The 27859-nt window shown below is 43.1% G+C and overlaps 3 protein-coding genes across 3 annotated transcripts; 2 read left to right on the plus strand and 1 right to left on the minus strand.

Annotated features, from left to right (window-relative positions):
- Nucleotides 1-5961: 5961 nt before the first annotated feature.
- Nucleotides 5962-7191, plus strand: LOC308290238 (CCR4-NOT transcription complex subunit 2-like; the record flags this gene model as incomplete). Its single annotated transcript, XM_080732013.1, has 1 exon — nucleotides 5962-7191. One exon carries the CDS (start codon nucleotides 5962-5964, stop codon nucleotides 7189-7191), a length of 1230 nt encoding a protein of 409 aa, XP_080588139.1.
- A 5680-nt stretch (nucleotides 7192-12871) lies between these two features.
- Nucleotides 12872-23574, minus strand: psmd8 (proteasome 26S subunit, non-ATPase 8). Its single transcript, XM_080732301.1, has 8 exons — nucleotides 23557-23574; nucleotides 22078-22189; nucleotides 20882-20954; nucleotides 20583-20685; nucleotides 19201-19366; nucleotides 17806-17906; nucleotides 16962-17073; nucleotides 12872-13769 (listed from the first exon to the last, which is right to left on the minus strand). Exons 2-8 carry the CDS (start codon nucleotides 22180-22182, stop codon nucleotides 13632-13634), a joined length of 798 nt encoding a protein of 265 aa, XP_080588427.1. The 5' UTR covers nucleotides 22183-22189; nucleotides 23557-23574; the 3' UTR covers nucleotides 12872-13631.
- Nucleotides 23429-27592, plus strand: LOC308290457 (nucleoporin 88-like; the record flags this gene model as incomplete). Its single annotated transcript, XM_080732300.1, has 3 exons — nucleotides 23429-23629; nucleotides 24490-25932; nucleotides 26478-27592. The coding sequence occupies 3 exons, from the start codon at nucleotides 23429-23431 to the stop codon at nucleotides 26994-26996; spliced, it is 2163 nt and encodes a 720-aa protein (XP_080588426.1). The 3' UTR covers nucleotides 26997-27592.
- Nucleotides 27593-27859: the final 267 nt, after the last annotated feature.

Consider the following 27859-nt stretch of genomic DNA (forward strand, 5'->3'; position numbering starts at 1 on the left):
CTCCTCATTCTCTCCTCTGTATCGAACCCGCCGCTGCTCTCATTTTCCCCCCTAATCTCTCTCTCTCTCTCTCTCTCTCTCTCTCTCTCTCTCTCTCTCTCTCTCTCTCTCTCTTCTCTCTCCCTCTCTCTCTCCACCTTCATGTAGTTTTTCGGTGGATCAGGAGGATAGGCTCGAGGTTACAGCAGCCATTTTCCGCTGGCAGCGGCAGCATCATCTCTCCCTCTCTCTCTCTCTCTCTCTCCCTCCCTCTCTGCTCTCTCTCCCCTCCTCCCTCTCTCTCCCTCTCTCTCTCCCTCTCTCCCCCCCTCTCTCTCTCCCTACCTGCCATGCCTCCCCTCTTTCCATCTTCCAGGCTACATCACATCCGCACGCATCATTATCGTCCCTGAGTGTAAACCATGTGGACGATTCATGGGAAACGTGCTGTAAAAGAAAGAAAAGATAGAGAACAAAAATCCTCCTCGGTACGTGTTAACAGCCTATAATGTAACTTGAGTGTACACACATGGACCCTTCCATTTGTACACTCGTGTCAGACCAACTGATAGCGATGTTCGCCCATTCATAGCAATGTTAACGCTTGTCCATGTTGTGGCAGCAGCGTCATAGAAATGCACTCAGGTGCGACACAACGTTTCAGCACCCTGGACAGCGACGTACGAGCTCCCCACAACTCTAACCCATTCTGGCCCGAATGAATGGGAGCGTTATCTACACTATAGTATCTTGCTCTCCACACGTTTCACGTGTACTAATAATAACTATAGGCCTTATATGGCTTCTTCTTGGTGGACAATTCATTACGATTTATTTTGTTATTCATTATTTTATTTTCATTTTCATTCATAAAATGTAACCCCAGTGGTTGTTCCAAAGCGCACACATGGGTGTAGTAGCTGTGTCCAGGTGTGCCTTGGACACAGCTCCATAATGTCCCCAGATGTCAACTTGCCTGACAGACTTTTGAAAACCACTGTTGTAACCTAACTCATCATGTGTCAAGGGCACACGGGAGTGCATTACTGCACATATCACGTTTTTGGTTCTTCTTATGAATTAGATCAAATTGTGGAAATGGCCTGGACTTAAGTTTTTGGGCTAAATGTGCGGCAACACATATTCCGACCGTGGGACATTCTCAAAATAAAAGGATAAGGAAAACCTATGATGACATAGTAATGTGGACCAAGGAACACAGTCAGGTGGACCTTGTTCCTTGAACAGTGGAAGAAGTCATATACTATCACGAAACAATCACCTGTTTCAGAAACCCATTGTTCCATGGGATGTTTCCTTCCATGAATGAACTGCTTGTGTGATCTTGGGAGATCATGTACAACTTGTCACTCTGCTCTAATATCGACGGTGGAAAAGGTACTCACGTTTTATACTTAAGTAAAAGTATCAATACTAGATATCAATACTAGAGCAATCTAGAAATACTCTGTTACAAGTAAAAGCATGGAATACAAAATGTACTTGAGTAAAAGTACGAAAGTATTGGTATCAAAGTGTACTTAAAGTACCAAAAGTAAAAGAACAAAATGTTTGAAAATAGCAGATACAAGCTCACAACAATCACATCCCTAGGTATAAAAAGGGCTAAAGTGGTTTATGTATGTTTTATAATATTATAATGTATACCTGCAAAGTAACAGGCTAACTAAAGTTTTCAAATAAATGTAGTGGAGTAAAGTACAAATACCACAGAATTGTACTTAAGTACAGTACTTAATATGTAATACTGTAATATGATACATTAAACCGTTCAGGGCCAAGACTATAGTAATCTATAGATTACTTTGTTAATGAGCAACCAAATGACACATGACCAAGTTGCAGTATTGATCAGCTACAGGTGACCAATTTACAGCAGTTGGATTATAGCTGGTTGGCCTAGCAACGGACTAACCAATCACAGAACGGAAATCCCCCCAGGCTATGGTAGGTATGTCACCTGTTCTCATCCCTTTAGGCTATGGGTTTGTGGTCATTCTAAAACATCCATGATCTGAGCTGCATGTGTACAATACAGTATGTAGGACAGGGGTGGGCAACTTTGATGATGGAGAGGGCCACTACATTTTCACACTCACTCCAGAGGGCCACAATGCATATACATAGCAAAAATAGCCGATATACAAGCTCAAAACGCGTCTGTGCGGCGCGTTTTGAGCTTGTAGATCTGCTATTTTTGCTATTTGCCAGACCCATGAAATGGGTAGGCCTACATAAGCAAATGTCGGTCTGTCCCTTTTCTATATAAAGGGTATATATGATGATGACATGATGATGACATGCCTACAAAAGGCATGATGTCATAAATGGCAGAACCGGGGTCTGGCACAACCAGGTTGACCTGGTCTAGTTTTTAATTGGAATCCTGAAAGTAACTTTTTTTTTCTTCTTTTGTTTTTAAATTTCAAATACATTTATATGTTCTTATGTTAACTTTATGAACTTAAATACAAATACATTGGACATAAAAAATACAATAACATTTTAATACTAGTCATTTAGCTACTAATAATAGACTGAAGTAGCCTAATTAATGTGGGTCATTTTTCCATGTTTGGAATTGTAACAGTTGAAATCAATAATATATCAGTACTCCAATATCAACCTGCGGGCCGCAACAAGTGAAGGTGGGGGCCGCATGTGACCCCCGGGCCGCCAGTTGCCCATGTATGATGTAGGAGATTAGACTGGTCAAGTTATATTTAGAAATTCACTCTGTCAAGGTGCCAACTTGCGTCTTGCGCACAAGTAGGCTACCTCTGCGCAAGCTGTTGACCATAATAATTTTTCTGCTTCCTGATTGGCTTTGTTGACCATAATAACTTTGCTGCTTCATGATTGGCTATGTTTATGCTATGTTTGTTCCGGACTAGAACAATAGTCAATTTCTCCTTTTGCACAAAGTAGTGCATTGCAAGATAGAGGGCGCCAGATCCCTTTTAGTCACACCCTACCACTACTTCCTGTTCATCCACAGAGCATTGCTTCTAGTTGTTTTCTCCATTAGATTAAAGTGCTTTCTTTTCACTTTTTTCAATTTGTATTACTTTTCAAAATACATTTTATTTGTCTGCCTCATCTTTTTACCATCCCAAGTAATAAAAGTTGAAAAAAGTGAAAAGAAATCTAATGGAGAAAACAACTAGAATCAATGCTCTGTGGATGAACAGGAAGTAGTGGTAGGGTGTGACTAAAAGGGATCTGGCGCCCTCTATCTTGCAATGCACTACTTTGTGCAAAAGGAGTGAAATTCTACTTCCATCTGTGTATGTGTGTGTGTGTGTGTGTGTGTGTGTGTGTGTGTGTGTGTGTGTGTGTGTGTGTGTGTGTGTGTGTGTGTGTGTGTGTGTCTGCGCTGACGTCATCCAATGGGAAACCCCTTGGAAAAAACACAGAGTGACGTCATCAATTGGGTGATGACGTCATCATCACCATAAAAGTTTATGCCAGATCTATGCATAGATGGGCATAAACTGGCATATGTCCGATAAACCTGAGGACATGGTGGATTGATGGAACACAAGAGCAAAGTAAAACCTACTGTAGTAACCACTGAAAACAGCACAGACTGTCTGTCAGATATTCCATGGTACTGTCATGTACATGACTGCTAGCCTCGCGTAGCCAGGCTTACTCATCTGCGAAGAGAAAAGCCTGGTCAAGATATGAGGCAGAGACCGTTCTAGGAGGTGGGGCTGAATATTCGCGGAGGTTGTCTTCTTTTCACAGTGCAGTGTTCCTGCAAACATTTTCCCCGCTGGAAAAAACATTGCGTCTACGTCTCCTGCTCCGTCGGTTGCGCTCACAATAAACAATATATAAACTAAAACATTGATTCAGGCGATATTACACCTATAAGAGCGAGTTAAGAGCTACAATCTATTTTTGTTATTTCGCTAGGGAATGTAAACAGACCCGCACTGCATGACATAACTTCCGTTAAACGCAGCACTTCCGCTAGAAATCTTGGAACCAAGCGGAAGTCATATCTTGGACAGAGTGCATGACTGCTGTCTCTCATTGCCAGTAGTGGTAGTTTTGCAGCAATTGGGAGCAAAATACCACATACATGGTAACAGGAGTTAGTTGGGCTTGACGTGCCGGGGCAGCTTGAACACAACCCATAACCTGCCTGGTCTCATGTGGCGTGAGTCTGTCATCCATTGCCTGGAGGACTATAGGTTTTGGGGAGAGGATTTTCTCATCTCAGTGTGTGTGGAGCAGTGGAGGCTAAAACCTTCTACGGCTCTCTAGCACAAAGGAAAGAACTATGCCTAGAGAATCAAAGGTTGGTTGTTCAAGACCAGTGAAAAGCATTTTCTGTCTTTCACTGTCTGTTTTGTATTGTCTTGTATGTCATGACTTTTGAATAAAGATGTATAAAAAAAAAAAGAAAAACTTGACCAAGTTGAAGAAAATCCACCAATTTTTCCTTCTCTTAGGAAATGCCACCGCTTTCCTCCTTTGTGGAAAACATAGGTGGAACGCCTCTGCGCTGTGCCATTATACCATATTCACACCGCGGCCATCTTGGATCACATGACATCCTGGGATGGCAGCCTGCATTACAAACCATTTTGAACAATGGAGCGATGGTCCCAAAGTATGAGTTCTATTCAACCAATTTCTTATTACCAAATTGACAAATGGGCGGATGACAACATCAACATCCCCAAAATGATTAAATAGAAGGGTACATCCACAATATCGAGAGCCTAATATCGTATCGTGAGATAGCAATATCGTCACACCCCTACTGCCTGTTCTAAAAACAAATTACACATATTGAAAACGACCACTACCATCTTATTATGTATTTATTGTACAAACACCAATCTTTTAAATAAAACAACTGATAGCAGTAGGCCGAGTAGATGCAAGGTACCAACCTGCTTACCAGGAGCAACTAGGGGATCATTGGCCAACATGCTCTACATCCTGAGCTACAGCCGCCCCAAATAATGTCCAATCAGACAGGATTGGTCATGCTTCACTTGAAATATCTAATATAAATAGTAAGACACAATTCATGTTGTGGATTCCTCACGACTATAGCCTCAGTGCAACCGCCCTTGCAATTTTCCAGAATTGCACCTTTCTACACCTTTTTCATCTGTTCTAAACCAAAGATATTTCCAATAGGCACTGAGCTAATGATGTGCTTCAGTTCTATATTTTTATGAATTCTTATTTTATCTGGAGGGCCGAATTGTCATGTGAAGCTTGTCCAATCCTCCGTTCTGGACGCACGGGACACACATATTTTTCAAAAAAAAAAAAAAAATGAATTGTCATGTGAAGCTTCAAAGTATGGTCTCATTGGACATTTTTAATCATCCAATCATCAGACCGGGACGGACAGGACACACATATTCTGGATGTACGGGACAGATAAAACCTGTTCATTCTGGACTGGAATGACCATATATGGAGTGGACATGTACGGGACACACAAAGCCACTCCTTGGAAGCGGCTTTCACCGCTTCAAAAATAAATAATCTGCATTACTGGTGCCTTTAGTCTCTAATCCTGATACTATTTTCTTTCTAACTAATCTCTCCGTAAAGTGAATGTGTATGTCTGTCCTTTGTCGAAAACATTCAACCTTCGAGTGTGTGCAGTGTGTGCATTGCTTAGGAGTTAGGACCCATGCATGAGAGAGAGCAACGTCAAGTGAAGTCGGTCAGATCAGGAGTTTATCCAGAATCGGCGTGCGGCAATGTTGTAGTCAGTGTTTCCATCGGACATAGTCTGTCCATGCCCAAATATGGAGATGACATATGACGTCACCAAAGGGTTCAGCCGTCCTAAATATCGAGTTCCACGCAGATATGCCCAAATATGGAGATGACTGGTGTGGTTCTGACATCACAGATGACTAACGTCTCAGACTAGCCTACAAGTACTCTCATATCACTCTCATAGCGCTGCTGCTTACTATGTCCCTCCACCGACCAGGTTGGACATTGCCCATGAACCCGTGGAACATGCTAGACCACTCGCAGATTGGACCAAGCTTTAGAATGGGTGGTGGCACCAACAACAGTATGGGGAGTTCTGTGCTTGGAAGTTCCAACCACAGCTCACCTGGCATCATCTGTATGCCCAAGCTACAGCCAGCATGCCAGCCCTCCGCCATAAACAGCATGACAGGGTTTGGAATGAACCACAGTCAGGCTTTTGGGATGAATACCTCAATGTCGAGCTTTGATGGCAGAGATTTAAGGGAAAATGTAACGGGACTGGATTCAGACTTTCCCCCCTTAGTGGACAGGAGTTGGAGGGAGGAAGGGATCTGTGGAAGCCCGATGCAATGTGTTGGTAAGGAGACAACATCTTCAAATGAAGAGACAAAAGATTTCTCCGTCCACAATGAGGACTTTCCTGCATTGCCATACGGTGGCATGGTGCCACAGCCTTCAAATGAACAGACGCAGGATTTCTCCATCCACAACGAGGACTTCCCTGCACTGCCTGTTCGCAGCTTCAAGCGTCGTGACAGTAAAACCAACTTAAACTCCACTCCTCGCCACAGCTACAGGCGTCCTACATTGAGCACGCGCACGTTACCCAGTGACAAGACGACCTCGGCGCTGAACGACCAGAGGGAAGGGATTCAGGTCTTGCCAGATGGTCGGATGACAAACATTCCCTCGGGAATGGTGACGGACCAATTTGGGATGCTGGGATTGCTGGCATTCCTTCAGGCAGCAGAGACGAATCCTGGAATGGCCCACTTGGCGATGGGAAGTGACATTTCAACACTGGGACTCGACCTCGACTCGACAGAAAGGTTGTACCCCAGGTTTGCCTCCCCTTGGGCATCAGCACCTGCTCAACCTCAAGATATTGATTTCCATGTTCACATAAGGGACAAGCTGCCCGCAATCAAACTGGCTCGATATGGCGAAGACCTGCTGTTCTACCTGTACTACATGCACGGTGGAGAACTACGGCTTCAGTCGGCAGAAGAGCTCTTTAACCGGGACTGGTGGTACCACAAGGAGGAGCGGGTTTGGATCACAAAGGCACCCAGCACGGAGCATGCACTAAAGACAGATACTTACGAGAGGGGAACTTACTACTACTTTGATTATCTTAAGTGGGAGAAGGTAGCCATGAAATTTCACCTGGAATACGACAAGCTGGAAAGGAGGCCTCAACATTGAAATATTGAACTGTACTTTCCTGTGCTTGTTTTTGCAAACGTCTAAAACAATATTCAGTCAATCAATCAATGTGCGTGTGTCAGTTTATATTTTTGTACTTGTTAATATTTAACTGAAATTATATTAAAGTCAATGAGGCTGTGATAAAAAAAAGAATAGAGTCTGCACACTGATGATGCTGAAAAAGCTCAGCTGTATTTTATTGCATCATCAATGTTTCGATCTATTCAGATCTTCATCAGTGTTACGGCCCAGCCTAGGGGAACCTTGGCCGCAACAAAAAATGTGATTCCCTCCTTCCCAGTCCCAAACTGAGCCACAACAACACTATGAGTCCAAAATACAGGGATTTATCCAAGTTTAAAACATGGAAGGGTAACATAAAATCATAAAATAAACTAAGAATCCTATACTAGTTGTACCAAACAGAAAGACAGGGTTCTTCTTACCTAACTGAATTAAACACATGATCAAATGTAAACAAAACAGAAAGGCCACCCACCCCTTCCACACCAAAGGTTAAATACTATAAACTCTAAGGCCACAATCACACAGTTGCGTGAAAAATCTTCTCCGTATCGTATGAGAATGAGGGGGGAGGGGAAGGTCCAATGCATTGTCAATGGAAGGTTGTTTGGTGTTTTGTCGTTGCCGTGTCTCTTGCTCAACCACAGGCTGTCTTTTGGCCAAGAGACACGGCAACGACAAAACACCAAACAACCTTCCATTGACAATGCATTGGACTACTCCCCTCCCCCCTCAATCTCAGACTACACGGACACGATAGCTGTCGCAACTGTGTGTAGGGCGCCTAAAACACTCTAACAAAGCTAAGACCACTGACAAACACAGACAGAGGACCGGCTTAGGAGGAAGGCACCGATAACTAGAGGCAGCCATCTTTATAGTCTCAAGCCTGGTCACAGGAGCCAATCAGCATGCTCCACCTAGTGATCATCCAATCACTGCAGTCACCACCACTCACTCACACCAGTTAATACTCCTCACTCATTCACACACACACCAATGAGGGGAAAATATATACATAGGGTAACACACAGGACAATGCTTTATCGTCAATGCTTCGATCTGTTCAGATCGAAGCATTGACAACGCAATAAAATACAGCGGCGCTTTATCAGTATCACCAGTGTGCAGACTGTTCTTTTTGAGCGGAGCTAACCGCTCCTACATCTGGCTTTGGGTGTATGTTCGTATGTCCCGCAATGCTTGGCATTGGCCAAGTTTCACGGGACCTTATTTTATGTCTTACAATTCGGCCTAACTCATAAAAAAGCACCTCTCACTTCACACTGGTCTGATACTCTGCTTGTCTTGCACCATGGACCACAGATGTGCGTGCGTGCACTACCTTCCGCATGTGATATTAGCATTGAAACCTTGCTCACATTTGGAGCCGCATCACTACTGTACAACAGTGGTTCTCAAGCTTTTCAGGCCGCGACCCCCCCAAAAGAATCATATTTTAACTGGGGACCCCACACCACCCTGACGAGCTCACAATATCTTATACAAAATGTAATGCCTGAACTCATAGAGTTCAGGCATTACATTTTGTATAAGATATTGTGAAAATAGACAATCTACATGCTCACAACGTTGTGAGCATGGCCACAAAAGTACCTATACATTTTTTTTTCTCCACATATGTTCTTTACAAATATTTTGGCCATGCCATTATGGGACTATTTTATACGCGTTGTTTATGTTAATCCATTGAAATGTGAATGGAAAATTAATGCGATGACAAAATGTATGTCCATACCTCAATGGTTGTTAAATATCAGAATTAACATTTATCATTATTTTCGGGTCGCGGGGGTAACAGTTCCAACTGAGATTTCCAGATTTCCTTATCTCTCACTTAAACAATAATCAAAAGAATCAACCGCTCTAAAGCAACTTAACTCAACTCAACATAACACTATCAAAGCAAATAACTCATAAGAAACTAAACACAACAGAAGTTGGATGGTGGCCAGTTGGAAGAGGAGGAGGATGGGATCTACCCCTGCGGTTTGCTCTCCTCTTATATAGGGACTCTCAATTAGCCAATCGGAAGGCAGAACTGCCCGCAAGTGTCCCCACCAATCGTCTTCATGGATTGGCACACCTGATTTGCATACAGCCTCTCAAGCCCTCATACAGACAAAAAACGCATAGGGCTCTATTTTGATAGTCTTAAGTACCGCCCTTATGCCTTGACTTAAAGGCCTGTCCATACTGTCTCCGACCACCAAACTTTTTGTCGGAAAGGTCCGGTTCAACTACAAAATGGCGTCACTCGCACGGTCGCACCTTCTGAAAAGCATTACCCCGAATTAAGAAAGCTGCATGTCGGAAAGTCGGACCTCTCTGTCCTGTACCTGGCACGACACACCATTCAACACTAGAACAATACAATACTTAAAGGGATAGTTCACCCCCAAAATTACTTTTTGTCTATGGATTACTCACCCCATGCAGACTTAAATTCATGGATATGTTTTATTTTTTGTCGCATATAAAGGCAGTTTTCCCACCGCACCGATTTCGTCCCAACTCAGCGTCGGAAGAAGTCGGAAAGCGTTGGGTGAACTATCCCTTTAAAACAACAACTTGTTGCGCTGCAACACGTTGTGAGCTTGGAGGTCTGCTATTTTCAATATTTTCATCAAAAGGCCCTTTTAGACATGTCAGCCCCTGCCTCCCTAACATTCTCTGTACGCCCCTGCTCCTGTGAGTCTTTGGGATTCACATGCAGTGGGTTCCTTGTGTTGGGAATGGTCTCTCATCAGGACTGTAACTTTGAAAGTGTACAAATGGAACCAAATGGACCAATAAGGGTCCATTTGTTTCATTTGTGCGTGCGTGCACACACACACACACACACACACACACACACACACACACACACACACACACACACACACACACACACACACACACACACACACACACACACACACACACACACACACACACACACACACGGTTGTTTCTGTCACATTCCTATTTTCTACACAGTAAAATCCTGTGCTAATTTAAAGCTTACATTTTGAATTGGATTTAATGAATACAAATGTATTTTGAACAAATCTGGTAGAGTATCATAGTTAAATACAACATAACAAGCACATCTGCAATGGTGTTGGAAGTGGTCTCCCCACACTTTCATTGAGAAATTCTGTTCCAGAAGTCAGGTAGGACACCTAGTGGTTGACAAGTAGTACTGCTACAGAGGTACCGCCATCTCTCCAGCTCTTTAACAAACAGGAAATACATTTTCAGGTGGGTTGCAAAATTCAGGGGCGTCACAAGGGGGAGGAAAGTGGGATTGAGTTACTAGGGCCCAAGGTGGAGGGGCCCTAGCAACTTTAGCTATTGAAAAATAGCAGATATACAAGCTCACAGGCTGCGAGCTTGTAGATCTGCTATTTTTTTAAAGTCGTGAAATTGTGTGCAAATCTTTGAATATGTATTTTTTAAGCGGACATTTGTAACTAAAATGTTGCTTCTTGGGGTCCCTGGAACTAAATATTTTGAGATGGGGGTCTGTGGCCAAATACATATCATCTTGGAGGTCCTTGACATGAAAACGTTTGAGCACCACTAATCTGGGTTCCCAGAAGCTTCTCATTTTCGCCACTACACATTTTCACAATCTTTTCAAAAATAGCAGATCTACAAGCTCGCAGCGCGGCACTTGTATATCTGCTATTTTTCAATAGTTAACATTCATGGGGGGCCCGCAGTGAATCCTTGTACCCAGGGCCCAGAATTTGGTGTGACGCCCCTGGCAAAATGTATACCCATTTATCAGCTTCATTTTATTGTGCCAATTTTGTCTGCTCATTTTCTTCACTTGTTTAATCGCTATCCTGTCTGAGTTCTCTATCATGGAATAGAATTCGTATCCCGAGTTCCCGACCTGAAAAAGAAAAAAGAAAAGAAAAGCATTTTCTGTTTAATGAGGTGGTGGAGAGAACAATGAGTACTATTGGGTGCCCGCTGGCCTACTGGTCCAGGCGCATATCACTTAGGCATTGCCACATAGGCTCTCTCCCCCCCATTTCCTGTCAGTCTACTGTCCTATCAATAAAGGCATAAGCCCTCCCCACCCATTTCTTTTTTTTACAAATCTTTAGAAATGAGTACTATCAGTATCAGAATATAAACATTTAACAATTACTTCAACCAAAGAATTAAAAAACGAAATCACTTAAAGCCTACCTTACAAGTTTGATGTGCAATGCAAGGCGGAGGAGTGCAGGGCAGGTGACACATTGTCTTGTAACGGTGATAGAACTTAGGGGTGACACCAGGGAGAGACCAGTGCTGCACACAGACACACTTTAAGGCCTGAACAGCAGGTGAACACATCAACATAACATCATTTCACGGTTGGAACACAGATTTCACCCGCACCGGTGTCATCATCATGATCCAACATCATTCGCATCATTATGGTCACTGGTTCTGCCTCATTCAAACCAAAACAGCCACCATGGCATTGCACCAGCAGGGCAGTCAAACTCCATCACTGCAGATGGCTGCAGACTGAGGAAGTAATGGAACACAGAAAGCACTAAAAATGCTCCTATACTATTATCTGTCTATTTGCGGCCGGTCTCATCTTTACAATTCATACGGTTACGGTATGGTCATGCCAGGCCTGTGCTTGCCAGTGGGCCACCTTTATACATGATTATGCTTCAAATAATTTATAATAGAATATAAGTCAAGATCACCATTTTGCCATAAACAATGAAGGACAATGTCACTGTCTTAAAGGACCACCAGATCTTATTTTATTGTTGTTTGGGACACAATCAACACAATCCTGAATTATTTTTTGTGTTCAATCTGTGTTTTTAGATATTTTAGGATTTCAGCATGCTACAACTGGTCATATGATGCTTTGTAGCATGATATTGCATCATCTCATGCATCATATCATGCAAAATGCATCATATGACCAGTTGTAGCATGCTGAAATACTAAAATATCTAAAAACACAGATTGAACACAAAAAATAACTCAGGATTGTGTTGATCGTGTCCCAAACAACAATAAAATAAGATTTGGTTGTTCCAGAGGTGAGGTGGTCCTTTAAGGTCTTTGCACACTGCTGCGTTTTTCGGGCCGAATATCGGAGTGAATTTCGGAGTGCGTGAATAAAAAAATCTACCTCACGTTATGTCAATCACGTTTGCACACTGCCGCCCGTTTCGTATTTATTTTCGGACCAGGGTTGATTTTTCCCGATTTTCTAGTGAATCAATGAGTCATTTTATGGTTGGTTGCTCTTAGGTGTTGCGTGCTGAAAATAACAGATCAACGCGTCGCAGTTGAGCTTGTAGATCAGCTATTTTCAGCACGCAACCAAGTGTAAAATCAGCCATTACAATGTCATCAAGGCCTGCCAAAATACATTTTAGTTGACTAAATCAACTGTAGATTTAGTCGCCTAAAATCTTATATTTAGTCGACTAAAATTAAAACTGAAACTTGTCAGATGACTAAATTATGACTAAAACTAAAAGACATTTTATTCAAAAGACTGACTAAAACGAAATCAAAATTTGCTGTCAAAAACACTGGCTTCGTACAGTTTCCATTTGAACGATCCAAAATAAAGTTACAGGTCATGATGAAATTAAGGCAAAACATACGACTGTTGGAAAAAAGGAAAGGTTTATTATTCTTGAATAACGTGTTTTAGACAGATATTTGCCATTTCCAGATCAAACGGATTACAAACCATCGAGGGAGGACAAGAATTTACCATTTGGAAAACACTTCAATGGCAAATCTGTCAGTTGCTAGGATACAAGACAAGCGCAGCAAAAACACAGTTTTGTGAGCGCTACTGAGGAGAAAATAAACTTTGTATACAAAAACAGTTGGCTTATAGCAGGAAGGCCAGAAAAAAAAGAAGAAAAAAAAGAAAGAAATACAAATGGATTGGTTTGTTTGACATGGAAATTAAATGTCACAGCGCGGTCATTGTAATCACTATTATAGAGCTGAGAAACACATTCTAGCCTGATCTAATGCTCTTTAAGCTTCCTGACATCAGTTAAGATGATCCCAGAAAGAGAAACGTGCCTCCAGTGCTGGATGGATGGATAGATGGCAACTTGGATCAAAAGGTGACGCCTTCCGACACTTGACCTCATCGTCATCGACTTTCAAAAAGGGGTGGATTGTGTAGGAGTTGCCCGACTGACAGGACACAAGAGTGATGTTTCACTTTAATAGCTTTTCTATCCCCTGGTTGTTTTAAATTTGGGCAACGAATTAAACCAGTCTGGCAATATGTGAACGGCAGGTCCCTTGGGGGAAACTCCATGTTTGCAAGTCAATGGTTTTATACTGTTCTATACCGGCGGCTGTGTTATGTGTCTGTGCATGTTTGCTGGGTTCCTGGGGGCGGATTACACAATCATTTCCAGCTGTCGTGCGTATTCAATGACCTGCTGGGCCAGCTCTGTGGAGGGGATGGTCACCTCCTCTGTTCTCTGCTGCTGACTGCTGAAAGAGTAATATCCATCTGGGCTCTGAGTCCAGCCTCTCTGTGAGGAAGAAGCACAATGTACACCATATCAAATTACAACATGTATTTTGGCCACAAGGGAAAAAAAAATCACACCCGTGTGAACTGAGCGGTGGTTTACCCACCTCATAGATCATGTGTACCGATTTTTGTGACATTTGAAGAAAATATGTAGGAAAAGGAGCAAAAACTGTGTTTTGGAGAAAATTCAAGATGGCGGAAAATCTATCCTGGCGCAAATAGGCGTGGCCTATATGGGGAGATGCGTCTTGACCCAAGGAATCCAGGGAAAAAAGAATTTTAATTTTCCGATCTACGGTTCAAGAGTTACGGGGCAAAACGCAAAGTGGGCCGTTATAGCGCCACCATGAGGCAGAGTGATGTAATTATTTTTGGATTCATTCTTAAAATCATTATGAATCTCCTCTCCGAGGTTTGAAACTGTAGCTCCTATGGTTTACGAGAGAAAAATACTTGAAAGTGATTTCTTGCATTGTCCCATTATAAGTCAATGGGGACAATTAAGCGTCGTTTTTTGCCGATTACGTCGGCATGGTAAGGCGGATCGGAACGAAAGGTAATAGCACACCATTCCCGGCCGAGCCGCACATTTTGATGTATATATTGCGCGAGTGGCGTAAATGGTGCGGCACTAGTTACGCGCTGAAGTTTAGGCTACATACAGACAGACACGGACGGACGGACGGAGACCCACACACACGGCCACGTATAGGAGCGTTGTGACCACCGCTCAAAAAGTGTTACTCAGGGACGTGCTGGCCACTGGAAAAAGCGGGACAACAACCGAACGGCCGGTTAATTCCCAGCCGGTCCAGGCCGGCCATTAGGAAAAAAATAAACTGTTTGCACAAAAGTAAAAATTAAACTGTTTGCACAAAAGTAGTGAAAACAGCAGATCTACAAGCACACAACGCCTCGCGGTGCGAGGCGTTGTGTGCTTGCAGATTGGCTGTTTTCACTAGTTTAAATCATTTTTAAAATGATGAATACAAAACAAACGGTTTTGGACATATAAGGTTTCCACCCGACAATGACAAAATATAACTCATGAAATTGGCCCACTGGCTTGTCACTTGTCATGATCTGAAATGGCACATCTTTGAGTAGCAGCAGTGCTATAGATAGAGATCTCTCTCCATATAGAGCGCAATGAGGGCCTCTACAACTCTTTTTCCCGGGCTGATTCAGGGGCCCAGCATGTCCCTGGTGTTACTGATTCAGATTCAACATTCCTGCTTTGTGTGTTGAAGAGTTCCATGTAAGAGTCGGTCCAAGTGCCACTTTTGTATTGCTGCTGAAAAGGGTATGCAAGCTCATGCTCATGATAAGGTAAATATTTATGTGGCTGTTACATAACAACTCCTATATATCCCTGTTCAATCCCATGTTCCTTTTATTTCCCATAGAAATTGTCCACCTTATATTCCCCAAATTCTGCTACCCTAGCCAGGCCAACTACCAATGCATTGGTCCGGTGTATGGGATCTAACGGACACTGAAATGCCAATTGCCAACACGTCAAACTTGATAATCCATGGATGTAAAACATATTTTTCATCAAATCTCTTAGTTACACCAACAATCAAAGTTGTTGATTCAATTTGTGATGCTTAAGAGTGCCTAGAGTAGACTGATGCACTCAGAGAGAAAGAGAAAGAAATATAGGTAGAAAGTGGGGAGGAGGAGGAGGGGCGCCTGGTGGTCAAGGCGCATACCACATACTAGGCTATGATGCCTGCTGGCGTCGCCGGTTCAATTCCCGATCCGGACGACCTTTGCCACATGTCATTCCCCATCTCTCTCCCCATTTCCTGTCAGCCTACTGTCCTATCAAATAAAGGCATAAAAAGCCCAAAAACAAATCTTGAAAAAAAAAAGAAAGTGGGGAGGAGGGAGACACACGTTCAGTTAAAGCCCATGTCTGTTTAAAGGACAACTTTGTTTTTTTTACAACAAGGGTTTATATTTTAGATTGTAATTAGAGAAAAGAAAAGATGAGTGTTCAAATGTTTTCATTTACTGCTTTCTATCGTTTTAGCCATTTTAACACTCATCTCTTCTTTTCTCTATTTACAATCTAAAATATGAAACCTTGTTGTAAAAAAAACAAAGTTGTCCTTCAACACAAAGAGGGAGACACACGCAGTTTGATGGTACCGTGTCCATCCATCTTCAACCGCTTATCCGGAATCGGGTCGCGGGGGTAACAGTTCCATGTGAGACTTCCAGATTTACTTATCCCGAGCAACTTCCTCCACTCCCTCAGGGAGTATACCGAGGCGTTCCCAAGCCAGTTTGGAGATGGGAGGGACATGCATCGAGGACTTTCCTTGGAAGGCGCTCGGGGGGCACCCGTACTAGATGCCCGAACCACCTAAGCTGACTCCTTTCTAATTGTAGGAGCAGCGGTTCTACTCAAAGTCTCTCTTGGGTGAACTTCTCACCCTATCTCTAAGGGAGATACCAGCCACCCGTCTGAGGAAACCCATTCCGGCCGCTTGCACCCACGACCTTATACTTTCGGTCATGACCCACACTTCATGACCATCGGTGTGCCTCCTGGTGGACATTTGCACTCCACTGAGCACACATTTCTAGTTAGGATTAAAGCCATCATCCTAGATTCCCTGGCGCACTGTCATGTTCACACTTATCTTATCCTTGAGCTTAACTCATTCCCTGCTAGGCCCAATAGTCCCGAGAATATTTTAATGTCTCTACCCGCCAGGCCCAATAGTCCAGAGAATTTCCCGTAAAAAAAAAAAAAAAAGAAAAAAAAAAAATGTAGTAGGCATGATAGCAATCGCGAAATTGCATGTTTAACCCCCATAGCAACCCCATCTTTCAAACATGGCAGCCATCTTTGTTTACATTTTAGGAAAACATAATGGCTGCTAGTTCATGAATGCCTGAACGGATTTCCATTCGGATTTTTTTAGTTTGAAAGCTGTGAGCAATGTGGACACACGTGGTGCATGATCTAGGCATGGGTGTGCATGATCCGTGCACAATGAATTACATGGAAGTCTATGGAGACGAATGGCATATGGGAGTTCGAAGGTATTTTCAAAAGACGGGGAATGTGTTAACATGGATTCCATCCTCAATGACATATTTTGCTTACCAAATATGATTTTTATCAGTTTCTTTGAGAGTGCCATTTAAATGGTTTATATTGCTGATTACCAACCTTCTTGGCGTACTCTGTCATCTTCTTTGGGGAGTTAAAGAAGAGCACACGTGTGGCTTCGTTGAACTGGATCTGCTCATAGGCCTTCTCTATACAACCAGCAATCTCATCACTGCAATTCAATGACACAAATGCACATGAGGTGGATGATCAACTACACAGAATCACTCATCCACCAAAATAATTACAGTACAAGTAATCCAATTATCATCAAAGAGTAGAGTGGCCTGCAAACATACAGTAAAAAGCTATTTTTAAGCCAAAGTTGTTTTTATATTATTTTATATATCAATACTACACTAAAAAGGGTCATCTTTACTGACTGGATATAGGCAGATTTGTATCTGTAAGCCTCCCCCATAGTTGCTCAAAATTATGATGTAAATTAAGGCTGGGCGATATTAGGAAAACCTTCGATAACGTTGTTGAATATGCTCTAGGTCCACTGCCTGCCTAACCCAGATAATGAATAGCATATCCATGAATGCACACTGCCCAGTACACATCGAATAAAGAAATTAAATGCCTTATTCCCATTTTCCAACAATGGTTTTATTGAAATAAACACACCTGGTTACAGATGGACTGCTTTTTTGCATGTGCTACATGCATGCATAGTGTGTCTGTTAATTAATTTGACACATACACCAATACCTCATTTCAAACTGTCTTCGTCGGTAAGCATACCTCGCTTGTTGATACCTCGATGAAGGTAAAGTTTTCGTAATTATATTTCCTATATTTCCCAGCCTTAATGTAAACTGAACAATCAGTGAGACAGCAGATGTGTGGAGGACAGTGTCAACAGTGTTCAGAATTGACGCAATTCACAGGAATTACTTACCGAATTGTGTCGAGCAGAATATCTATGAAGAAGGTGTAACTCTCGGCTGGGATGTTCCCTTTAGCGAGAAATACCTTGTTGTAGCTTCCCTCCATCAGGTACTGCAAACAACACAAGAGAGAGCACAAACTTTGTAAAGCGACTTTTGGGTACTTGGGTATAAATTCCAGATATTATTATTACTCGTATATTTATTAATTAAATTGGCATTAATCTCAGGGCAAGAATTTCATTCAACACAAACTAAAAATAAGCCTGTACAGTACTTTGTTGTTGAACAAACAGCCAATCAACAAGTTCACAAATCAACAGATTGTGAGCTTATATCTAGTATTTTCTAATATTATGCCATAGCCAGGATACGGATGCTAAGGTACATGTGGTTAAAGCTACAATTCATTATATGTTCTCTCCCGACAGATAGACATAATTGCGACGATATCTCAATAAAGATGACGGTGCATCTAGTGTCCAAACTATTCTGCTGAAATAACTTTACTGACATTGTCAGACCACTTCCAACCACTGCAGATGTACTAATTATATTGGATTATCTCACTATACCATACAGATTGGTTTTATTCATTACAATAAGTCTCACTTCCAATTAAATCTTAAATAATGTGTCGTACAACGTTCGTGATGTGACGTGGTGCCATTTTAATAATGTATATATTTTTTGAGCGGTGCTGCTGGAAGCAGCTTTGTCCGGTCCCCAAAAATGTGAAGTGTGGCCTACATCTGGCTCCCAATATGGCCTACATCTTGGCACAAACGTCTCAAAGTTGGTTGTATACCCAGGGTCCCATTGGCCAAGCTTCGCAGGACGTGCTGTGATTGGCCAGTGGGACGCTTGATGAAATCAACTCATAAATAAGCACCGCTCACTACACACTAGGTGTGATACATCCAAAAACAAAGGTCCTATATGATTGTATTACCAACGTTAAACAAAGTGAAACTACGGATGGCAGGTCCGGTTGACAAGTTCTTATGGATGTCTGTAGCTAGGCCTGTCACAATAATTACATAATAATCTAATTGCAATTGTTTGACATAATCGCAATTATTTTACATAATCGTTTCCATGTTGAAACATTTTCATATATTTTCAACCATTTTCAAAAATAGTGGAAATAGCTGATGTAGATTGGCTATTTCCACTATAAATGTTCTTTTTAAAAGTATAAAGGTGTCAACTATTTCAGTAATTGCTTTGTATATTTAGGCTATGTGTCATATCTGCCATGTGCAACTTCAAAGCCTACTAGCTAAACAGAAATGTAATTGTCAACAAAAAAAACCACAATTGATTAAATTGTCAAATCAATTGTTTGATTGGCAATTAATCGTCAATTAAAAATTGTAATTTGACAGCTCTATCTGCAGCTATACCTGCTCTAGAGAAACGGGGTGTCTGATGTAGACGTTGGTCTGGATGTCTCGTGCGCTCAGCCTCTCCAGCTCTGTGTGGAACTCTGACACGCGGTTCTGTGAGAGCAGGAAGAGCAGGTTGAGGCCCAGCAGCTGGTGCATGTAGGTGGACTCAGGCAGCTCATCTCTGGATGGAGAAAAAAAACCAAGAGTTTGGTCACACACTGTCAATGTGCCCAATATTTTCAAACTTCAATGTAAAATGTAATCAGAACACAATCAATGTCATTTCAGGTATCAAACCATAGAAATGACATTCATATGTCCCTCAACAGACACACATAGGGATGGGACAATATGAACATTTCATATCAAGATTAGTGTGACCAAAGAAATCTCGATTTACGATATTATCATGATAATCAAAATATCCCCAACATCCATTATCCTGGAGCGGAACATTTGCCGAAAAATGGCAGATCTACAAGCTCACAACGCGTCGCAACACACGACACGTTGTGAGCTTGTAGATCGGCTATTTTTTTGCAAAGATTTTGGTAGAGTGAAAAAAAGACTGTATCAAGTACGTATATTATAAGTATGTTTTACCAATGGAGGGTTTAAATGGTACCGGATATGCAGCTCAGCAAATAAAAGGTGAATTGATCCCAGTCCGTGACGGAGGACGATTTCAAATCTCGACGATATGATTATCGCGAGTGTTTTTTTATCAAGATAAACGATAATATTGCCTATCGTCTCATCCCTACACACATATATCTACCCATTCAACCATCCACACACACAAAGCATACAGATGCATACGATTAATTGTCACTCAAATAATTGGCGATTAACTTTTTAATTGTGTATTTGTTGTTGATAATTACATTTCTGTTTGGCTTTTAGGCTTTGAAGTTGCATATGGTAGATATGACACACAACACAACCTAAATATACAAATACATTACTGACATATTTGACAACTTACTACTTAAAAAAATAACATTGATAGTGGAAATAGCCGATCTACAAGCTCACAACGCGTCGCATCGAGCTTGTAGATCTGCTATTTCCACTATTTCTGTCATTTTTCAACATTCACGATTATGACGATTATGACAAAATAATTGCGATAATGTCAAATAATCACGATTAGACGATTATGTAATAATTGTGACAGCCCTACATTCAATCTCAGATGCACGACTCAAGTATAAGACAGACTGACAACTAGATCTAAAATGGACCACAATTGAAACAACAAGCCCCCCAGACATTTTGTGTTTGTGTTATCTTTTTAGCATAGTTTACTTTTGACTGTAGTGCCGCACTGTTTTCAAACTCCTAATGAAGTAATCAATCGAGCAACAAAACAAACAAAGTCAGAAGAGTTGCATTACTTGTAATCAAAGTAGTAACATTTGATCTGGGCCATGTATCTCTCAAAGGAAGGAATGTCCTTCTTGAGGATGCTCCACAACGCTCCGATCTCAAGCACATCGCCTGAAAGAGAGTGAATAACAACAATCCTCAGACAGAATTTATGACACCGGCTCCCCAACACGCTGTCTTTACAATTTATTCTACATCACAACACTGAATGTTGCTAAACGTTGACAGCTTGTAGATCTGCTCTTTGAGACAACAGAGTATAAACGAGGCTTTTAGTTTGTCAACTTGCAGAGTAAATAATACTCACGGGCCAGGATGAGTTGCGGTTTAGTAAGCTTTGTCCCAGTAGTAGGCAGAAAATTTAACTCCAGTAAGGAAATCTGCAAAGACCAGGTTACACACACACACACACACACACACACACACAAACAACTAAGTAACCAGATGTCAATACTTCAAAACACATTGGTAATAGCTCTTTTATTGTATTTTATATTGTGAGTATTTTCCACACCATGCTTTTAAAAATATATAATTTATATAAATATTGGTCCATAATACAGTTTTATACAGGTTTAGAGAAGAATGAATCCGCACACTGTCTCACAGCTCGTTTCGGCCTAACCGGCCATCGTCAGGTGTATACATTATACACCTGACGAAGGCCTAGCCCTGAAAAACCCAACATGAAAAAGAATCGTGATAAAATGGTGTATCGTGAGTCGTGACACAGCTTGGGAAAATATGGTGTACAACACACTGTCCTTATTGGGTGACATTTTGCAACGCACCTGAATTTTTTTGTTCTGCTATTAAAGAGCTGGTGAGAGACACTATAAACCAACTCTATAAAAACGACAATTACTATTATATAGGAGCTTTCATCTGTAAATAATCTTGTTTTGTTATATAACCACATATCCTACCTTAAATGTTTCATGTTGTTAATGACATATTATTTTCAATATTTAGTGACGCCACATTCACCATGGTGCTGTTATAACCTACATATTCATCTAAAAAAATATATAATATTGTGACAAAGTAGATTTTCTTGAAACATTCATAAATGTTTTGAAACTTTCATATATTCTAGATACATTGGACATTCAGTCAATCATTTCAAACCTTTAATGTTAAAATAACATTTTGAATCTATATGGCATACAGCTCATGAATATCAAAAGTCCATATTTCAAAATAAATATTACAATATATACACGAGCCACTCAAAACAAGGATTTGTAATAGAGAAATGTCAACCTTCTGAAGTCAGAATTGCTTTAAGTCCAGTGGGACTGCTAGGGCATCTGCATTGCTTTTTTACACAATATTCAATTTGTTTTAGATTGATCTGTATATAGCCAGCTGAGCTAGACTGGACGTGCTAAAGCTAGCTAGCTCGCCTCTTGTTTACAGAACAGTACATTTACACGTTCAAATATCCTCACTCACACACTCAGGACACTATGGCGTTAGTTTGTGTTGTGTGTTTCAGTTTACCTTGAGTTTAGTCAACAGTTCTCCACATTTGCTGACATTAGGGCTCTTCTTGTTCCACTCTGACTTCAGAGATTCATACAGCCCTGCTGTCTCTTTCAGCGCCATGGTGATTCTGCAAAATATACGACACCGGCCGTCGGAATACGGTAAAATGGCAGTCGTAAAAACTACTGCTTTAGTGTGTCTATTCTGCATCTAGTTTAAGGCAAGACCCAAATTCAGAGTGAACATTTTTAGCTCAAATCTTTGCTTCTGGCTGGGGGCCCCTGCCCTAGAACAAAATATTTTGAGATGGGGGTCCGCGGCCAAATACATATTATTTTGGGGGTCCTTGACATGACAAAGTTTGAGAACCACTGATACAGGCAGATTCAATAAATGTCTTCTAAATCGTAACAGTTTTCTGAAAAAGTTTTCTGTTGCTATCAGTCAGTGCTCTCAAACTTTTGATTGATTGATTGAAGACTTTATTTGAAGTTTGCATAGAAAAAGGTACAGTTTCATAACGGTACAGTTCACTGGTACAAGGTCAACTAAAAGGAGGAGATCCTAGAAAAGCACTGGCTTATTATTTACACACGAAATCGTTGAAGTATCTCATATAACAATATAGCATCATGTGAAGGCGGTTTTGGGACCCCCAAAATTACATCACTGCGGACCCCCATCTCAAAATATTTTGTTCCAGGGACCCCCAGAAGAAGCAAAGATTTGAGTTAAAAATGTTCACTCTGAATTTGGGTCTTGCTCTTGCCAGATGCAGAATATCTATTCTGCATCTAGCTTTAGGGCCTCAGACCCGTTGGCAATCGCCAGGTCGCCTCCAGTACGCGATTATTCCTACCGTCCGTAGGAGACGGTGTCGCATAAATTAGAAGGCGCGGCTTGTGGTTGGCTGGAGCGGAGGTCTGGAGCGCTCGGCTGTGGTCACTTGGACCGCGCGGGTGTGAATGTTAACCTCTACCTAACCCAAACTTTAACCTCAGTAAAACTATGCCTAACCCTAACCCTAACCTCAGTAAAACTATGCCTAACTCTAACCCTAACCCTAACCTCAGTAAAACTATGCCTAACTCTAAGCCTGCCTAACCCTAACCTCAGTAAAACTATGCCTAAACCTCAGTAACCCTCTGGCGAGTAGCCGACGCCCGACGGTGAACGGAAAAGAAGCGCTACTTCCCCCACCGTCTCCTACGTAACGGAAGGAATAATAGTCTCCAGTACAGCTGGTGGCGACAACGCACCGTCCCTCTAAAGGACTCCCCAAATGTAGTAGAAGAAGAAGAAAGACGAAGGATAACGGCAAAACGACTGTCGCAAAAGCAACAAAATAGAAGAATACGCGGGCAAGATGGCGGCGTTCGCCGGAGAGCGTTGGCAGAACGAGCTGCCTCACCACAGCGTGTTCAGCAAGCTGCGGCAGAGCCTAGCCTCGGAACCCAGCGGCAGCGACCGGGGAACGGGCACCAAGAACCTGACCTTCTGCCTCAACGGAGACCTGTTCGTCTGGGACGACTCCAGCCGCGTGTTCTACACCACCAACCTCAGACAGGTCTGACTCTGAACCCGCTCTGAACCTTAACTACCCTAACCCTAAACCTAACTTTAACCCTGAATACATGACGGTCATAATATACATGACCATGTATTCAGGGCTAACTTTAACCCTAACCTCAGTAAAACTAACGTGTTCTCTACAGTACACCACAAACCTCAGACAGGTCTGGATGAACTGTCTCCAGCCAGTGGTGCTGCCAGATGGAAAATGTTGAATTATCAGAATTATTTTATTTGAAAGAAAATTATTGTTATTTGTTAATTATTATTGACTCAAATGCCTGTGTGTGTGTGTGTGTGTCTCAAAGAACATGGTGTCACTAAAGGCTGTAATATTCTCGACACTGCTGTATACCACTGGTATACATTCATGTTTGAACAGGGGACCCTCCAAAATAATCATGTTTGAAATGGGGTCAGGGGAACCCCAGTTCAACAAGCACTTCTTGGAATTGTAGGAGTTGTTGAGGTATTACATTTAGTTTGACTCGGCTCCACAGTTAAATATTGTAAAAATAGAAGATCGCTGTGAGCTTGTAGATCTCTTATGTTATTTGACAATTTGGCCAATGTTTGACCAGTTTTCTTTTCTTTTTTTCTGAGGTATCAAAAAGGTCTTAAAAGTCCTTTTAATTGTGAATATTCTGTGGGGACCCCCATCAAATCATGTGGGGAGTGGGGACCCACAGGTTGAGATTTTGAGAACCAATGCTGTATTTCAACCTCGGCATCATTTTGTTTGGCTGCACTTGCCCTGCCCACAGGAATCTGCTGTAGTGTATATGCTTTTGTGAACATGATGCAAAACGTTCCACTTCGTACGATCACTCAATTTAATCTTGAATCTCTCAACAGCTCAACTCTGAAGAGGAGAGCCAGGAAAGCGGCACTCACCACCAGACCCTGCTGTGCATCAACCCGCCCCGCTTCGAAGTCTTCCAGGTTCTGCTGAGTCCCACGCAGCACCACGTTGCGCTCGTCGGAAAGCGGGGCGCCACCGTGCTCGAACTCCCGCAGCGATGGGGAAAGAGGTCGGAGTTCGAGGGCGGGCGGGCCAAGATCAACTGCAAGACCGTCCCCGTGGCGGAGCGGTTTTTCACCAGCTCTGCTTCCGTGAGCCTGCGCCAGGCGGCCTGGTACCCCAGCGAGACGGAGGAGCCGCACCTGGTGCTGCTGACTTCGGAAAACACCATCCGGTTCTACAGCCTGAAGTCGCCCCAAATCCCGGCTAAGGCTCTGTCCGTCTCTCAGTCGGACGACGACAGCGGTGTCCAGGCGATGCGTTCCTACGCGGCTTCTCTCGGCGAGATAGCGGTGGCGTTCGACTTCGGCCCGGTGTCGTCGAGTGGTCGTCGGCAGCGCTCCAAAGAACTGCTGGTCTACCCACTCTACATCCTCTACGAGAACGGAGAGATGTACCTGAGCTACGTCAGCCAGGCGAACGGAATGAGCACCAGCAAGCCCACGGGGCCTCTGCCCATGTACCCCGCGGCCGAAGACAACTACGGCTACGACGCCTGCGCCATCCTCTGCCTGCCCTGCGTACCCAACATCCTGGTCATCGCCACGGAAACGGGGACGCTCTATCACTGCGTGGTGCTGGAGGCGGACGAGGAGGAGGAGGGGTCGGGGGCGGTGGAGCGGTGGGCGCGGGGCTCCGACGCCGTGCCCTCTCTGTACGTGTTTGAATGTGTGGAGCTGGAGCTCACCCTCAAGCTGGCCACGGGGGAAGACGAGGACCCCCAGGGGAACGACTTCACCTGTCCTATCACACTTCACAGGGACCCCCTGTGCCAGCACCGGTACCACTGCACCCACGAGGCAGGCGTCCACAGCGTGGGTCTCACCTGGTTCAACAAGCTCCACAAGTTCCTCCAGTCGGACGAGGAGGATAAAGACAGTCTCCAGGAGCTGGCGGCGGAGCAGCGCTGCATCGTGGAGCACATCCTCTGCACCAGGCCTCTCTGCACCAGCTCGCCGGCGCCAGTGCGCGGCTTCCTGATCGTGTCGGACCTGCCGCTCGGCGCCACCATGATCTGCATCACCAGCACGTACGAGTGTCTCCTGCTGCCCCTGCTGAGCTCCATCCGCCCTCCCTCGCCGCCCCTGCTGTGCTCGGGTCCGGGCGCGGGGCCGCCCAGCTCCCCGCTGCGCGGGCTGGCGGACGACTCCATCGAGCGGCAGATCCGCGGCATCCTGGCGCGCAGCTCCACCAACCCCTTGATGCTGAAGGCGGGCGACAAGCACGCGGCGCCCCTGCCCGCCGAGTGCCTGCAGCTCCTCAGCCGTGCCACGCAGGTAGGGGTGGGCGATGTGTTGATAAATATCGCTGAGACGATACAATGTCTCCACAACATGCCTTTTCAGAGATATCGTGTATATATCGTGATACAACGAGAGAGCCTTATAAAAAATCCTGTTGAATTGTTAATACAGAGATTCATTGCAGAATTCATTTATACCTGCATTTTTGTCTAAATCAGTAGTTCTCAAACTTTAAAATGTTAAGGTCTCCCCTGAACTCTTGACAGTATACACATTTCATTTCATTTGTATACTGTCAGAGTTATATACTTGTGAGGATGATTTTAGACCTCCCAAAAGGAACCCAGAGAGTCCCTGGACCCCACTTTGAGGACCACTGGTCTAAATGGTCTGTTACTCCTTGTTCTTTTAGTTTTTGTTACCTTGAACTGTAGGTGGTTGTACTGTTAAGTAACTTGAAAAACAACCACAAAAACCAACATGAAAGAGAACCGTGATAAGATCGTGTATTGTGATACCGCTTGGAAGAATATTATGATATTGTATTATTCATATTTGTCGCCCACCCCTACACGCAGGTCTTCCGGGAAGAGTACATCCTCAAGCAGGACATGGCCCGCGAGGAGATGCAGCGGCGGGTGAAGCTGCTGACGGGCCAGAAGAACAAGCAGCAGGAGGAGATGACGCTGTGCCGCGAGGAGAAGAAGAGCCTGAGGGAGACGGCCGAGCGGCTGGCCGACAAATACGAGGACGCCAAGTACCGCCAGGAGGCCATCGTGGTGCGCGTGCGGCGGGTGCTGGGCAGCCTGCGCAGCCAGCTGCCCGTGCTGTCGGACAGCGAGAAGGACATGCGGAGAGAGCTGCAGTCCGTCGGCGACCAGCTGAAGCACCTGGACAATGGCATCAAGCAGGTGCACACCAAGCTGGAGTACCAGAAGAAGCAGGTGGACAAGGGCGCCGCCAGCGCGGCCAAGGCCACCGTGTCCCTCAACGCGCAGCAGCGGAAGTGCGTCCAGGGCGTCCTCAAAGAGCAGGGCGAGCACATCGCCGACATGATGAAACAGATCAAGGACGTCAAGAACCACGTCAGTTTCTAGAAGCGAATAGCAGATAATACAGTATAAGTGAGGTTGTAGATCTGCTATTTTTGAAAAATCTAGGATTCTATGTCAGTGGTGCTCAAACCTTTTCATGTCAAGGACCCCCAAAATGATATGTATTTGGCCACGGACCCCCATCTCAAAATATTCAGTTCCAGGGACCCCCAGAAGCAAAATTTGAGTTACAAAATGTTCCCTTAAAAATACATACAGTATATTCAAAAATGTGCACACACTTTCACGACTTTTCAAAAATAGCAGATCTACAAGTGCCGCACTGTGAGCTTGTATGTCTGCTTTTCAATAACTAAAGCATCAACTAATTCCGGGCCTAAATGGGTTCATTTAACCTCTGAGTGAAAATGCTTCTAGGTCCATTCTCTCTGTTGAGCGCTTTACAGAAATTATATTTTCATGTGAAACTAATAGATTAATCTGAGCTTTGGTCTCAAGACAGAATCTGGCATGTTTGGAATGGGCTATTGTTGTTGACTTGGGAAATGATTTGAATACAGTATGTTTTCAATCTTTTATATCTAATGTTATGTTTTTTTGTATGTTTCTTTGGAGAGTAAAATAAACATCTTTTTGCAGTACTGGCATCATGTCATCGACTAAATATTTTCTAAATTCTTCAAATTAGAATTGGTGCATATGACATGGTGAATTTATTACACACACGAAAAACAAACCGAAATTTACTCTGAGCATGTCTCTTGTGTAAAAGTTATTTTTCTTCTGTAATGTAGTTTATTAGTATTATATATTTGTTCTCATTGTGCAAGCAGTGAAATATTCAAACCTTTTTTTGTTTTAAAGGAGCTATAGTCAACTTTTTCTTAAAACGGATGCTACAATAA

The sequence above is a fragment of the Nannobrachium achirus genome (assembly GCF_963921795.1).
Source record: "Nannobrachium achirus genome assembly, chromosome: 8".
Classification (NCBI taxonomy): domain Eukaryota; kingdom Metazoa; phylum Chordata; class Actinopteri; order Myctophiformes; family Myctophidae; genus Nannobrachium; species Nannobrachium achirus.

Excerpts from the sequence above, each read along its gene's own strand:
- psmd8 (XM_080732301.1), bottom strand. The coding sequence starts at position 22,182 with ATGGCGCTGAAAGAGACAGCAGGGCTGTATGAATCTCTGAAGTCAGAG. Across the intron at positions 19,367-20,582 it reads TGTTACTACTTTGATTACAA|AGATGAGCTGCCTGAGTCCA; the intron begins GTAATGCAACTC and ends TTCTCCATCCAG. Across the intron at positions 13,770-16,961 it reads TGACAGAGTACGCCAAGAAG|AGAGGCTGGACTCAGAGCCC; the intron begins GTTGGTAATCAG and ends TCTTCCTCACAG.